The sequence below is a fragment of the Grammomys surdaster genome, unplaced genomic scaffold, assembly GCF_004785775.1.
Source record: "Grammomys surdaster isolate TR1022 unplaced genomic scaffold, NIH_TR_1.0 191, whole genome shotgun sequence".
Lineage (NCBI taxonomy): Eukaryota > Metazoa > Chordata > Mammalia > Rodentia > Muridae > Grammomys > Grammomys surdaster.
In genome coordinates this window covers 13439985-13455740 of record NW_021604636.1, presented here as the reverse complement: position 1 = coordinate 13455740, position 15756 = coordinate 13439985, and the positions used below count along the sequence as shown (strand labels likewise).

The window sequence follows — 15756 nt, the reverse complement described above, 5'->3', positions numbered from 1 at the left end:
GGGGGGGGGGGGGAGTGTCTTGCAGGGAGGAAGAAAACCCTTACACAGTGTTAGCTAATAGTTTTGCAGTTTCAAATTCCAGCAAATTCTTCTAAATTTTATGCCCAGGGTAACACAAGGCTTATTGTTATGATACTGGTATTGCTAAATTAAATCATTATAATTAAATATAAATGTATTAGAACCAAATGATAAGGACTGCTTATAAATTGATTCATAGTTTAAATCTTTCATTAAGTGAGTATGAACTATTAACACTGGAAACCATCTACAGTACATACAGTTAGCTCCCTTAATGAATGGGGGGGGGTGGTGTCTCATAACCTAAATAGGCCTCAGTCCTGCTACACAGCCAAGAATGATCCTCAACCTCGTTTTTCCTGCCTCCATTTGCTAGGTGGGAGGATCACAGGCGTGCACCACCACACCCAGTTTGTGCACTGCTGGGGATTGAACCCAAAGCTTTTTACACATGCTACTCAAATATTTTACAAATGGACCTAAACCCACAGCCAAAATACAATATACTATACAATCTCCAATCATATGGTAAATAATGACTGGGGGTATATACAGATAGAAGACAATTGCAGAAAGCAACAAAATTGGATAATGATAAAAATACTATATACCAAAGCCAGGCATGGTGGTACACACTTTTAATCTCAACACTGAGGCAAGCACTGATTGGATTGCTGAACCTCAGGCCAGGCAGAACTACACAGTGAGTTCCAGGCCAGTTACGTTGGTCACTGACAGGTGCTCCTGCCTGCAGGGGCTGAATCTTGGACTCCTGTCTCAATTACATCTTTGTCAGCTTTCCGCCACTGGTGCTTTCCTCCACTTGTTAAGCTTATCCTAATTCCTTCTCACAAGTTGGAGGCTGGGCTGGGTGAGGTCTTATCCTGAAGTTATCACTCCCTTTATTTCAATTAGCATCAAGCTTTTCTTTACACATTATCTCCCTGAGCACAGGACTTAGCTCCATCACACTTCCTGCTGCTCATCAAACTGTACATTTTGCATTTCTATTTGTCCAGCTGCCTCTCTTTCATTAGACATCTGCAGGAGAGTGATTACTAGCAACCACATGACCAAGTCAATACTAGGCTGTCTTTAAAATCTCCTCTGCTAACACCAAACTCTCACAAGGATGGTATCCAGGCCACTCACGTACATCCTCCCCACTGAAAACAGGCTGGGCTGTCATAATTTACACTGCTCTTAGCACCATGCTTCCATGCTCCTATCAGTATGGTCCATTAAATCCCACTTACAGCATTCAACCGCTTTTCTACTCCAAAGTCTCAAAGTCCACAACAAGCAACATGGTCAAGCCTATCACAGTAATATCCTAGCCTCGGGTACCAATTTGGTCTTGGTCACTGTTCTACTGCTGCAAAGAGACACCATGACCAAGGCAATGCTTATCAAAGAAAGCATTTAACTGGGGGCTTGCTTAGTTTCAGAAGGTTAGTCTATCATCATCATGGTGGGAAGCATGGTAGCATGCAGGCAGGTACTGGAGCAGAACTGACATCATAATCCATAGGTACAGTAGAAGGCTTCTGGCATGGGCTTTATTTATTTATTGGTTGGTTGCTTGGTTGGTTGGTAGGTTGGTAGGTTGGTAGGTTGGTAGGTTGGTAGGTTGGTAGGTTGGTTGGTTGGTTGGTTGGTTGGTTGGTTGGTTGGTTGGTAGGTACGTTGGTTGGTTGGTAGGTAGGTAGGTTGGTTGGTTGGTTGGTAGGTAGGTTGGTTGGTAGGTTGGTAGGTTGGTAGGTTGGTAGGTAGGTTGGTAGGCTGGTTGGTTGGTTGGTAGGTAAGTAGGTTGGTTGGTTGGTAGGTAGGTTGGTTGGTTGGTAGGTTGGTTGGTTGGTTGGTTGGTTGGTTTTTTTAGGCAGGACTTCACTATGAAGCCTTGATTGCCCAGAAAGTCACTCTGTAGATCAGGCTGGCCTCTAACCTCACACTCACAGAGACCTGTCTGCCACTGTCTTTGCCTCTGCATCTCAAGTGCTGGGGTTAAAGGTGTGGTGTGTGCCACCACTACCTGGCTACCGTTGGTTGGCTGGACTTCTGAAACCACAAAGTCCACCCCCAGTGGCTTCCTCCAACAAGACCACATCTCCAAATCATTCTAATCCTTCTCAAGTAGAGCTGCTCCCTGATAACTAAGCATACCCTATGGAGGCCACGCTTATTCAAACCACTACACACAGTATTGCTCAGTTTCAATACACCAAGCTGAACAAAAAAAGAAATATTTATCATTATCTTTGGACCTGATCAGCATAATGTTAGTGCATTTTTGTGTTACTATACACAATAAGGTTATTAGGTTAACTAATAAAAAACAGAATCTTGTATCTCACACTCTCAGAGGCTGGGAATTCTAAATCCAAGGTGCCAACATGTGAAGAACACTTTCTTATTGCTTCTTTGTATAGCAGAAGGTGGAAGCCCAAGAAAGCAAATCCATCTTGATGTCTAATGTTTCTGAAAATACATATTTATGTATTTATCTGTGTGCATGTGAGACAGACAGACAGACAGACAGACAGACAGGAAGGACAGGAAGAAAGAAGGGGTGTCATCCATGTCGTCCAGCTTTCAGTCAATTCTGGAATCCCACTCTGCTGAGCACGTCTCTTGTATTTGCTGCTGCACTGCATACTCCAGAACGTAGGCCCATAAGCCACTGACCTTTTAAAGAATTTTCTTTTTGTCATGTTCATACATGATGTAGGTGCATGAACTACAGCGCATACATGGAAGTCAGAGGTCAACTCTGAGGAGGTGGCTTTCTCCATCCGCTTGCACAGAAGCACCTTTACCCAATGAGCCATACTGCAAGCCTATAAGGCTTTTAAAAATTATTTTTAAGATATATATTTTATGTGTATATTGACTTCATATATGTATGTATGTGCAACCACATGCATGTATGGTATCCATAGGGGTCTGAAGAAGGCAATGGAGCCTCTGGAACTGGAACAGAGCAGCTGTGAGCAGCCAAGTTGATGCTGGAAACTGAACCTGGATCCTCAGGAAAAGTAGTAAATTCTCTTAACAGCTGAACCATCTCTCCAACCCCGGGGCTTTTTTTGTTTGTTTGTTTTTATAAAAACTAGCATTAATTCTTTCAGGCAGTGGAGCCCCTAACAAGAGAAATACTTCCCTAAGGGCCCACCTTCCAATGTTGTTACACTGGAGATTATAAAATTAAAGGGAACATTTAACCACTGCAATCTTGAACCAAAAACATAAGCTTCCTATGTGTTAATAAAATCAGTAATTTTTATCTTAAAAATTTTAAGGAAAAAGAAAATGTAAATAAATTATTTAAAAGCAGAAGTAAATTGGAAACTGAAAGCCAGACGAGGAGGCCACAGCTGACAACCTCCACTGAAAACGCATGGCCTTTCCCTGCAAACAGCTCACTATAATTATCTGAAATAGTAAGACAAATGGATCATCCTGATTTATGAATAAATGATATATGCTTATGCTATTATGATTATTTGGTATTGTTTCCAGACTACATAATTCTCTTTCCTCATGAGGTAGCTGCGAACAACAAGCTGCTTCCATCTCAGTGTGCTGACGTGACACGCATGTACCACCATGTCTGACTTAGGCAGTGTTGGGGATCAAACCCAGGGCTCTGTGCATGACAAGAAAAAAAAAAAAAAAAGAAGAAGAACCACTCTCCAACCTGAGTTATATCCCCGTCCCTAAACCACACAATTCTTATATAGTTAAATTTAGGGGCTGGAGAGATAGTATAGTGGTTGAGAGCTTGCTGCTCTTCAGAGGACCCACGTTTGTGTCTCAGAACCCATGCCAGTTGACTCACTGTGGCACACAACTACAGTTGCTAGAGGAGGGGGATCTGGCAGCTCTCCTGGCCTCTGAAAGCATATGCCCACCTGGAATACACATGCATGCATGCACTCACGCACACATACCATTAAAACATACCTTTTAAAAAACTAAATTAAAAACAAAGCTGTACTGTGCGTTCACCAGATGAAGCGGTACACACAGCAGAGCTCTGACCGGACGGTAAGGATCCAGCACAGCGCCCAGCATTCTCTATATGCTAAATCACTCACTCCTCTGCCAAGAAGCAGCTCCACTTTGTGGATGGAGAAACAGACACAGAAAAGCAACTAGCATGGGTTATACAGCAAAACATCTCCATATGGAGGTGTACTCCAAGTGTAAGGCTCCAGTGTCTGAGACAGAGTCGCATTTAACCCGGACTGTCCAGGAACTTGCTATGTAGAAGGCCGGCCTGCTTCTGCCTCCAAAGTGCTAGGATTAGAGATGTGCACCACCACGCCTGCCTCTGAAGCGCTAACAGTAACCTAACTTCTTCATACAACTTGTGCTCAAAATTGCCAAATAGGTTCTTCCCAAGTTATTTTTCAATTTTTCTACACATAAGCATCCTAAAAATGAAGGATAGGACAAACGTACAAGTCAGAATCAAGCAAAAATACCATGATTAACTCCACTTGCTTATCACACTGACTACAGTATTCTTGACACTGGGCAGATGGCTCAGTGGGTAGTTAGGCACTCAAGCAATGTGCTCACGTGCATGTGCATACACACACACACACACACACACACACACACACACACAAGATCTAAATTCAGATATGCAGCACCCACATATAATGCTGGGTGCTGGGGAAGTAGAGGCAGAAAGATCCCTGGGCTTGCGGACCAGGCAGCATGCAGAGCCTTATCTGTGACCTACAAGTTCAGTAAGAACCTCTGCCTCAAAAATCCAGGTGTAGACCAACTGAGGAGGGCACGTGACTGGCTTGTGGCTCCCACACTCGTGCAGACACAGACAAACAGCTGCACATCTGTGACACACACTCCTTGGGTCTTGCTCTGTTCTCTTCCCTTCATGTGTCACATTATCACCTTTTTTTTAAAGACAAGTTCTCATTGTTGGGAGCAGACACAAAAGGAACGTGTCTTAAGTACTGCTATTTTGACCTCTGACTCCATTTTACCTAAGCTGACCAATTCCCTCTCTAAGCAACAAATTACTCAAAACATAAGGCATGTTCCTAACAACAGAAGGAACAAATGAATTTGATTGGCTGGGCAAAACAGTTACATGCAATGTCAGCCGACAATGATGGAACACTTGGGAAATCCCTAATCCCTGAGTTCTGACAGGTAAAAATTTTGTAACTTGGCCCAGGTGCTTGAGGTTTGTGTGCTTATAAACCCTACTCAAGGCTGCCAGAAGAGATCAGGCTCCAGAGTCCTTGTCTGGTGGTCCTGCTTGATCAGTGACTCTGCTATGTGCTGGGAATAATAACAGATTTTGCTATCACGAGAGCCTACTGGTGTATTCTGTCCTATTCCTCGTGGTGGACAACAGACAAGGTGAAACACCATTACACAACCCTGACTGACCTGAAACTCACTTTATAGAAGAGGTTAGGCTTAAACTCAAGAGATCCGTCCACCTCTGCCACCTTAGTCCAGGCCTTGAAGGCATCCATCCTCCTCCACATCCAGTGACCACCAACATTTTTTTCAAGCGACTAAGGAGTTTGGCAGATAAAAGAAAAATCGGGGCTGGTGAGATGGTTCAGCAGTTAAGAGCACTGACTACTTTTCTGGAGGTCATGAGTTCAAATCCCAGCAACTACATGGTGGCTCACAACCATCTGTAATGAGATCTGATGCCGTCTTAAGGGGTGTCTGAAGACAGCTACAGTGTAATTACATATAATAAATAAATAAAAACCGTGGGGCTGGAGCGAGCGGGATGGAGCAAGAGAGAGAAGGGAAGGGGGAAAAAAAGAAAAGAAAAATCGGTGGAAAACAAAACCATTTGCTTGCCTTTTATTACTTTAAATCACATACGAAAAGGGCAAAAACAAAAGAGAATCCAAAGGCAGATCGCACATTCCTGAAAATTCACTGTCAGGTGGCCAATTCTGCCAGAATGCCCTCCGTTAATACTCTTAGGTGAGGACCCTAGAAAACAAACATGCTCATGTCTACATCCAGCACCTGGGAGGCAGGAACATCAAGAGTTTAAGGCTAGCCTCAACTACACAACAGAACAGCCTTGAGACACTATCTCAAGAAGCAAATAAACAGGAAGGGGAGATGGTTCCGTTGGTATATTGCTTGCAATACAAGAGTAAGTAACTGAGTCCTCAGCATCCATATAGAAGCCAAGCCAATCACTAGCGAGGCAGGAGGGAGAACAGCCAGGCCTTGCTAGCCTGTATGGTCCAATCAAGGCATTCTACATACAGTCCGAGATTCCATTTCAAAAAATAGGATGAGTTGACTTAACATTAACCTCTGGCTTCCAAGCACATGTGTAGACATGTGTGTGAGCACACATGTACACATGAAATAAGCAAAAATTATAATCAACTTCAAGGATAAATAAAACAATGAGATGCTACTTGAACAGTTAAGATAACAAAAACCACACCATTGGGCCACTGGAAATTTCTGACATGAAACCGATATTAAAGAGCTTAAATTAAGTAAGTGGACACTTTAGAATATCAATACATTGTAGGGGCAAAGGACTATGCCCTGTGTTCTGTCACAATGATCTTCATTTCCTATATTAAATATGAACATTTATTAATTAGGCAATATTTATGAAGCTAATCAAATAGTAATTTTAGGAAAAAAAAAAGTCAGGACTGAAGAAAGATGAAGACCTGTGTACAGATGCCCAGTGCCTATAAAAGGTGTAGGGTGTGGCCACATGTGCACCTGCAATGTTGGGGGTAAAGGGACAGGAAGATGACTGGGATTTGTTGTCTAACAGCCAGTTCCAGTGGAGACCACCCAAGGGAATAAATAATTAGAGCAGGACACATGATGTGTCTACCTGAGCATGAGCATGTATACTTGGACGGACACACACACACACACACACACACACACACACACTGCATCCTTTCATACATTCATGCACTCAAGTTCTCAAATGTTACTAGTATTTCTAATACTCCGGGGGTTTTTTTGTATACCAGAAATGTAATTTTTATTATTAGTCAAAATAAAGTTAAATAAACGTAAAACATACTTGAAATACACCAACTTGACTGCTTAAAATTCTTTTTTAAAAAAGTTTTATTTATGTATATGAGTACACTGTAGCTGTCTTCAGACACACCAGAAGAGGGCATCCGATCCCATTACAGGTTTAATAAGAGTTACACTAACACATCACATCTCAGGACATACGAAGGTTTTCAAAAGAAGCTTCTCCACATAAGTTTTCACATTTACTTATACTCATTAAGGGGTGGGGCATGCATATACGTCTGTGCTTGTCAGAGGACAATTTGGGGGAGTTGGCTCTCTCCTTTCACCTTGTAGGTTCCAGGAATGTAACTTAGGTCATCAGGCTTGCTGGCAAACACCATTACCAGCTGAGCCACCTCGCTGGTTCTGTAGTCTCCTTATTCAATATAATTTTGGAGGGGGCATATCATCTTGCTGCATCTTGGCCTGGGGCTAATAACCCTGAACTCATGGAGTTAAATAGTCGTCCTGCCTTAACTTCTTAAGCACTTCTGAAGTACGTGTCACTAACTCATTTAAACAGTATACTGAAAGCTGAAGTGGTGCCATCTATAATTCCAGAAGCCCGGAGAGTCTGAAGCCAGTCTCAGCTACATTGCAAGACCCTGTCTCAAAATAAATGAAAATCATATCAAACATTCAAGACACGGTGGCACATGCCTATAATCTCAGCTACTTGGGAGTCTTTGACAAGAAGATTGAGGACAGCAACATGGTGAGCCCCTGCCTCAAAACACAGCCTGCTGCTGCCTCCTTGCCCATAATGCTGGGCATCCTGGCATTGACCTGTAGTCCCAGCACTCAGGAAGTTAAGAAAGAAAGATGACTTGACCCTGGAATTCAAAGCCAGCCTACGCTAAAACAGTGAGCTGATGTGTCAGGAATGACACTGAATAAAGGAGAGAGCAGAACAGAGCATTAAAAACCTGTACCAGCACTGCTTCTTCCTTCTAGACTTTTTATTTTGTTGTAGTGCAGTGCATTAAATGTAGGACGTGCCTGTGCTAACTAAGGAAGCAGTATCTGCTGGGTCATAAGTCCAGGCCCACGCCTTCTTAAGAGTCACACCAGTGAGTAAGCAACCTGAGGTGCATCAATCAACAGTCAGTCCCAACTAGAACGGTGTTACAGAATACTCCATTTTCATATTGCCTCAACTGGAAGTCAAATGAAGGCCCCCTGAAACTAACAGTGCTAGGTGAAAAGTCTCTACACGAAAGAACTATTTCCATGGGATGGTACAGGGACACAGGTGCTCGTCCTTCAAGCATTGGCTGTTACAAATCCATTAAGAAAACATTAAGGGCGCCTTACAAGATGGAAGCAATATTTACAATGCCTGGAAGAGCTGAAGATGCCATAGGCAATGTAAAATTCAGTCTTAACATAGAAATGCTCATTGGAGTGTAGGACTGCACACTTGTGATCCCAGCCCTTGGGAAGGAGCAAGAGACAGAAAGATTGAAAGTCTCAAGTTCCAAGATAGCCTGGGTTATACAACAAGATCCTATCTTCAAACAACAAACTATGGGGCCTGGAGAAATGGCTCAAGGTTTAAGAGCATTGTGATTCTTGCAGAGGACCCAAGCTCAGTTCCCAGCACCACACAGTGGTTCACACAACCATCCATGCCTCCAGTTTCAGGGAATCCAACGCTCTCTTCTGACCTTCACGGGCACAAAGCATGCAATGGTACACATACATACATGCAGGCAAAATGTAAGATAAGTATTTTTAAAAAGTAAAATAAAGCTAAAAAAAATTAAACTAACAAAAATAAATTAAGTTAAGGCCAAGGGGAAAGAACATATAGACAATACCAAATGTCTCTGGTTTCTAGAACAGTACTTATTTTAACAAGAGGGTTGGCAATACTGGCTAATACTGTGATTATTTTAGGAAAGAAGTTGTTGGCTAAATTACATTCAAAATCTTTGTTACTCAGGGCTGGAGAGATGCTCAGGAGTTAAGGGTTTATATAATACTAGGTTGGGCATAGTAGCAAATGCCTTTAATCCTAGGACTTAGGAAGGAGAGACAAGCAAATCTCAGTGAGTTCTAGGCCACCAAAGTCTACATAGTGAATTGCAGGACATCCAGAGCTACATGGTGAGACTCTACCTCAAAAAACGATATAAACAAACAAATAAATAAGTAAGAAAAAGAATGTACACTACTCTAACAGAGGACTAGAGTTCAGTTGCCAGCATCCAGGACAAGTGCCTTGCAACTGCTGTAATGACAGCTCCCAGAGGTGATCCAATGCTATCTTCTTGCCTCTGAGAACACAGGTACCCAGGTGCACATATCTACACACAGACCCACACAAATACACATGATTAGAAATGCATAAACTATATTTTTTAAGGATTGTAACTGTATAGGCATGGTGGAGACTACACTCCTAACACTGGAGAATCGATACAGGTGTGCTCCAAGTTCAAGACCAGCCAGGGTTATGAGGGGAGCCTGGCTGTGCAAAGACATGTTGTAACTGGAATTTAAAAAAAAAAAAATCAGCAGCAGCCCTTGCCTCCAGCTTACCTGGGAGGGTGAGGCAGGTGGATCCTTTCAGCTCAGGAATTTTAGAAGAGAGAGAGATTCCATTTCTTTAAACAGATGTCAGAGTTAGGGACAGCAGGAAACCACCGAGGACAAGGGATGTAGCAGAGTGGGAGAGAGCTTTTCTGGAGACCGTTAGATCCACAGCAGAAAGGTAAAGAGAAAGGCAAAGAAAGAAGGCAGCCATGGAGGGAAGAGTAATAGGAAATAAAGAAATGAGGAAATAAACACTTAAGTTCTATTTTGATGTATAGACAGCAGATAAGTTGTCCATTAGCCAGGGTGTGACATTCTCCATCACACATCTGCCAAGTCTATTCTTAATTAAAAGGATGCCTCTAAGTCTTCTTTGTTTGTTTCAAAGACAGAGCTCACTATGTATCTTTAGTTGGTGTCATACTTCCTATAGAGACCATGCTGCCCTCACGTTAAAGTGATCTTCCAGCCTCTGCCTCCTGTGGGCAGGTCTTTACTTAAACAAAAAAAAGTAATGTGTGACAAATCAAACACTACTTGTATAACCTGTTCACTTGTAGAAAACCTTCATTTCACACCCTTGCCTTACTTTCAAACTATAAGCGTGCCTGTATGTAGGAGACTACATAAAAATGTGGTGTAATCATAGAGGACTATCACATAGCCAACGCACCTCAATATGAAGAACATATGAAAAATGCCTATGATAAAAGGTGCAGACAAAAAAAAATACATTTTGAATACACACAAAAATGTATATGGTGTACTTCTATATTATATAATATACATGTTTACCAAATAGAACTTTCTTTTTGGAGAGTGTTTAACTCTGTGAAGAAGGAGGAGTGAAAAAGCTGCTAAGAATATATTCAACGGTATCTTGAAAGTTCTCTTCTTTAAAAAGATCAAATGTGTCATGGTATTAGGAACTGACAGAGTTGGCTGGCTGGCAGGGACGGGAGCTCACGTTGTGCTTTATACATTATGCTCAAAGTAGTTCACATTTTAAAGAAAACGTCAAAGATATTAATTAAACTTTCAAACTATCTGAAAGGACTAGCATGTCTGGAACCATGCAAGTAAAACAATGTATGGGAAAAAATTAATTACCAATAAATAAATAAAGCCATGTAACCAAAACTTTTTAAAAGTTAAAGATTATAACAACCATATGTTCAGGGACTAAATTAGGTAAATGTTATAAATTTGAATATGCAAAATCCATTTGTATTATTGGAATGCTTCTATTTTTACATCAAAGATCCTTACAAATTTCTGTTGGGAGTATTGATTGAAAGCCCCAAGTTACTTTTTATCAAGGTCTTGTGACAACAAAAGCAAAAAGAGGGAAAGTCACACATCAACCCTCCTTCTCAGAAGACACTTTTCTGGAATACAATTAAAATCTAGCTTCCTGGGGTACAAACACATGTATCTGTCAGAATGGATAGTGACGGCAAATGAAAAGACAAATATTTTATCATAGTCAGGCATGATGGCATATACCTGAGTACCCAGCATTCAGAAAGCTAAGACAGGATCTCGAGTTCAAGGATAGGCAAAGCTACATGAGAGTTCCAGGGCAGACCAAGATACATATTATGACCCCATCTCAAGAATAAAATAAAATAATGGCTAGAAAGATGGCTCGGCAGATATAAACAGTTGCCTCGAAAGCCTGAGGACCAGACACAGTGGTACACAACCCAGCACTCCTTTGGAGAACTGTCCCAGGAAGGCAGAAGCTCACTAGCCAGTAGGAGAGCATAGCAAGGTAGAAACAAGAGATTCTGCCTCAACAAGGAACGTCCTCTGCCACATGTTCCCTGTGGCACATGTACATCCAGCATGCAATAATATGTCAATTTTAAAGATAGCACAAACATCTAGCAATGAATGATAAACAGCCCAGAGCACAGACTATTAGACAGAGGAAAAAAGTACAGCAACAAACAGTGGAGTTAGGGCATAAAACAGCCAAGCAATGACTCTGAGCCAAAGGTAACAACAAGCCTGGTACTGAATCTAAGCAAATAGCACACACCCGGCCCTTCCATGTTTAAGCTGTCTTTAAATTAAGTTGTATATATAAAGTTCCTCTATCCCTGCATTTTCTTCCCCGAATTTGCCCTTCTCCTTTCCTATTTGGCTAAACCTGGCTTTCTGTTGCAGGATTTTCATTTTTTTAAAAAAAAACACTTCTTTATTTTTTTTTTTTATTTATTTTTTTAAAGATTTATTTATTTAATTATATATGAATACACTGTAGCTGTCTTCAGACACACCAGAAGAGGGCATCAGATCTCATTACAGATGGTTGTGAGCTACCATGTTGTTGCTGGGATTTGAACTCAGGACCTCTGGAAGTGCAGTCAGTGCTCTTAACCACTAAGCCATCTCTCCAGCCCAGGATTTTCATTTTTATTTTATTTTTCTGCAGAGTTTTTCCAGCTTGAGCCTGGTGATAACCACCTTGCTGGGTGGATGCTCACAAGGACAGTTGTGCCATTAGCCTTCTCTCCCATTCAACGGAGGAGGTTCATGCTTCTTCCTGCACATCTGGACCACTCTGCCAATCTGCTGACCTTTGTACTGTCCTCGTATAACCTGAACTTCATCATCCCTTCAACCATGCATAGACCGAGCATTATCCTTCTGCCTCATGAAACACGAGCTTCCTCCGAATGTGAGAAGGCGCACTGAAGTGCCTTTCACAAGCTTGCTGCAGTCAGTTAGAAGTCACAAAGGGACTGAACTTCATTTTGGCAGCTGCCTCTCTGGGGATTCCTGCAAAAGGGAAGGGGTCTACGTGCCATGCCAAAATCTTTTTAACACCAGCCACTCTGTCTTCCCAGGAAGTCTTCCATGTTTACTTTCTCTCCTTGGAAGCCTCCAGTGTGTGCTCTATTGTACATAATGTAAGACGTGACTGCTTCCTACTGAAGCAGGGCTGTCAGGGAGTGAGGGAGGGAAAGAACAAGGGCGACCTTTACTTTGGGAACTGCCTACCTGACACTGTTCTTGTCTTGCCTTCAGAGACAATCGATAGCTTTTAGGCAAAAGGGGGGATGGATACCATTTTCTGTATTCCCCATATCTATCAAGCTGCATTAATCACATTATAGGACAACCATCTACTTGAGCATGTATCCTTCCTTAGACTTGAGTGTCTTGTGAGCAAGAACTCAATATGTGTATTAATTTTTGTCTCTGTAAAACACAATACAATGCTTGATGCACACTAATCATCCCAGGCATTTCTCTGTTGAATGAAGAGTGAACACGGGAAACATACACATACTACAGTAATAAAAATAACGCTACAAAAAAAGGACATGGAATATCGCTGTAACATGTTCAATCAGCTAATGACGTGCTTTGCATTATTTAACTCTTTCACATTAAGAGTCCTTAAGGTCTGAAAAATACAACATATAATTTCCTGAAACTCATTTCAGAGCAATCTGAGCTCCTTAGAATTTCATTCCATTTTTTTTCTTCTAGTTGCATTCATCTACGTGGGCCTTAACCAATTTCATAGCCCATAAAACAATCTACATGAGTTTTGTGTTTGTTTGTTGTTTGTTTGTTTGTTTCTGTCTGAAGATCAGAACCTAAGAAAACTACACTAAGCTGTGATGCAAAGATTTCAGAAACCACTGGGTAGAAAAATAAACTGGGCAAAGCCACTCATAACATTGATACCAAAAAGATTTCAATTTGAAAACAGCAGGCTTCTAGGAAATTTGTCCTTGAAGAAAGAGTTTACAGGTTTTAAACTGGGCGTGGTAGCACCTACCTTTAACCCCAACACTTGGGAGGCAAAGGCAAGCAGGTCTCTGAAGTCAAAGGCCAACCTGATCTACCAAGAGTTAGAGGACAGCCAGGACTACACAAAGAAACCCTATCTCTAAAAATAAACAAATAAATAAAGTTCACAGGTTTTATATTTTAAATAATCTGTCTTGGGCTGGAGAGATGGCTCAGTTAAGAACACTCCCTGCTCCTCCCCGCTCTTCCCAGCACCCACACAGTGGTTCACAACTGTTCTTAACTCCAGTGACAGGTGATCTGACAATGTCTTCTGACCTCCTCAGGTACTGCATACAAGTGACAAACATGTAAGCAAAACACCCACACATGTAAATAAAAAACGAATAAAGAAAACATAAAATAACCTCTTCTATTTGGCTTTTTTACACTCATTTCATTAGAACAAAATGAAAGTGTTTACAGTCACAGTAAGAAGCACAGGTCTCAATCAAGGTGGAGGCCTACCCATACCTGGCATCCCAGAATTCTCTATACTAAGACTGAGGTTTTAGGAATTTGAAGACAGCCTAGACTATATAGAGACTCCACTCTGTCTCAAAACCCAATTAATCCAATAAAAATTAAGAAGTGGAATGTCTAACATAGGTATTGTTACAAAAGAACAATTAATTATTCCTTAAACAGTGACTAAGCCTCAACATGCTTCCTATATAATTAGACACTCACTCGATTTGAACATGATTTTGAGATTTATAACAAGATAAAGCACTTTCTAGTCTTTTCTTAACTGAACAGAAATTTTAACTGAACAAACTGGTGCCTCACTGCTAAAGTATGTAGCATTTTGTTTAACCAGAAATTTCTAAATCCTAAAACCTCGATAGGAGCCTGTTAACTACTGCTACAAAAATGATGCCAGCCTGTGCTTTTACTGTTTATATTATGCTTAAGCTGTACCCCATCCATCTTTTTTCTCATTCTGAAAGACATGCGCTACCAGAGTAAAGTTTGACTCCAACAAACATGGGTCGTTCTGGGCTATTTAAAGATTCTGGGAGTTTTCCTTTTCATTCTCGCAGCACCTTCAAAACAGTCAATAAATTCTGAAACTGCAACCAATAGGGCTTAGATGTGTGCTTACGGAAACAATGCCAGTTACACCGGGTAAGTCTAGGTCTCAAGTTCGAGACTGCCCTGGGCAGCAAACAGCAAACTACTGCACCTTTTTCTAAAAGGAAGGGTGTTAACGAGCTCGGGAGAAAGCAGGAAGTTTGTATCAACAACTTAAGCCTCCAACGAACCTGGCTTTTCCCCACTCCTGTTCTGGGTGACGGGAACAACCCTGCTCGGTACCCCAATCTCGAGCAGACAGGAGTTGACCCAGCCAGAGACGCACCGAGGCTGCCCCCCGCCGTCGAGAGCGGCGCCGCCCCTTCGCTCTACGCCAGGGTTTCTAGGCACTCGGGCCGCCGCCCACTTTGCCCTGCACACAGCGCGCCGGGCACCGCACTCACCCACATCTTGCTCGAACGGGTTGGCAGTGAACAGAGGCATCGCGCCGACAACCAGAGCTGAATCCCGACGGTCTGGCGGGGCTCCGACTGCCCTCACTGGGCGACCCGCCGCGGCTTCCTAGACGGCTTGGCCGAGCCGTGCCTTCACTTCCGCCGCCGTGCCTGCCCCGCGCGCGCCTGCGTGCCCCGCGCCTGGCCGCCGCTGCTCCAGCCCCGCCGGCGGGGCCGCACGACGCTTGGCTGAGTGCTAGCACCCTGTAAGGGCCTCACTGCTGTCCCAAAGACATGGCAGTCCCTAGTCCGATGCCTGATCAGGCACGGCAGCCGCCACAGTCACCTTTCCGCAGTGAGGACCCGAGAGAGCCACGGAACCGAGGGGGAGGGGCTTCGAGGCCGGAAGTTGTGGCAGCTGGCGATGCGGGAGGCCGAAGAGCTTGCAGAGCCAGAGAGGCGAGGGAGGGTGCGTGGCTTCGGAATGTTGTTTCCTTTGCCTCAGGCTGTGACAGCAGCTCTTCTCTTTACCCGAGTACTTCCTAGGTACCAGGTCAGGTCTTGCTACTCGGACCCCGCGCAGGCTCGGCGTCTTGGTTGCTATGGAAACAGAGCCGCTAGGTTGCAGATGCTCTTAGGATCCCTCGGTTAAGCAAGCCGAAATAGTCATCCTGGAAAGCGGTTGCAGAAAGACTCTTTGCTTCTCATTTCTCCTACATGAAAATACAGTTTGGACCATGGAATATAAAGACAAGTGAAGGGTCTGGAGAGGGGGCTCAGCAATTAAGAGCGCTTTGCTGCTTAGGTTTTCGTACCCTCCCGGAGGCAGGATTTAGAG

At 42.9% G+C, this 15756-nt stretch overlaps 1 protein-coding gene across 1 annotated transcript in view; it reads right to left on the bottom strand.

Annotated features, from left to right (window-relative positions):
* The window catches only part of Stam2 (signal transducing adaptor molecule 2), a 48174-nt gene extending 33101 nt beyond the window's left edge, over positions 1-15073 (bottom strand). Inside the window, exon 1 of the mRNA XM_028769167.1 lies at positions 14928-15073. Within this exon, the coding sequence (XP_028625000.1) occupies positions 14928-14967 (40 nt within the window). The 5' untranslated portion in view covers positions 14968-15073. The remainder of the gene's footprint in view (positions 1-14927) is intronic.
* Positions 15074-15756: the final 683 nt, after the last annotated feature.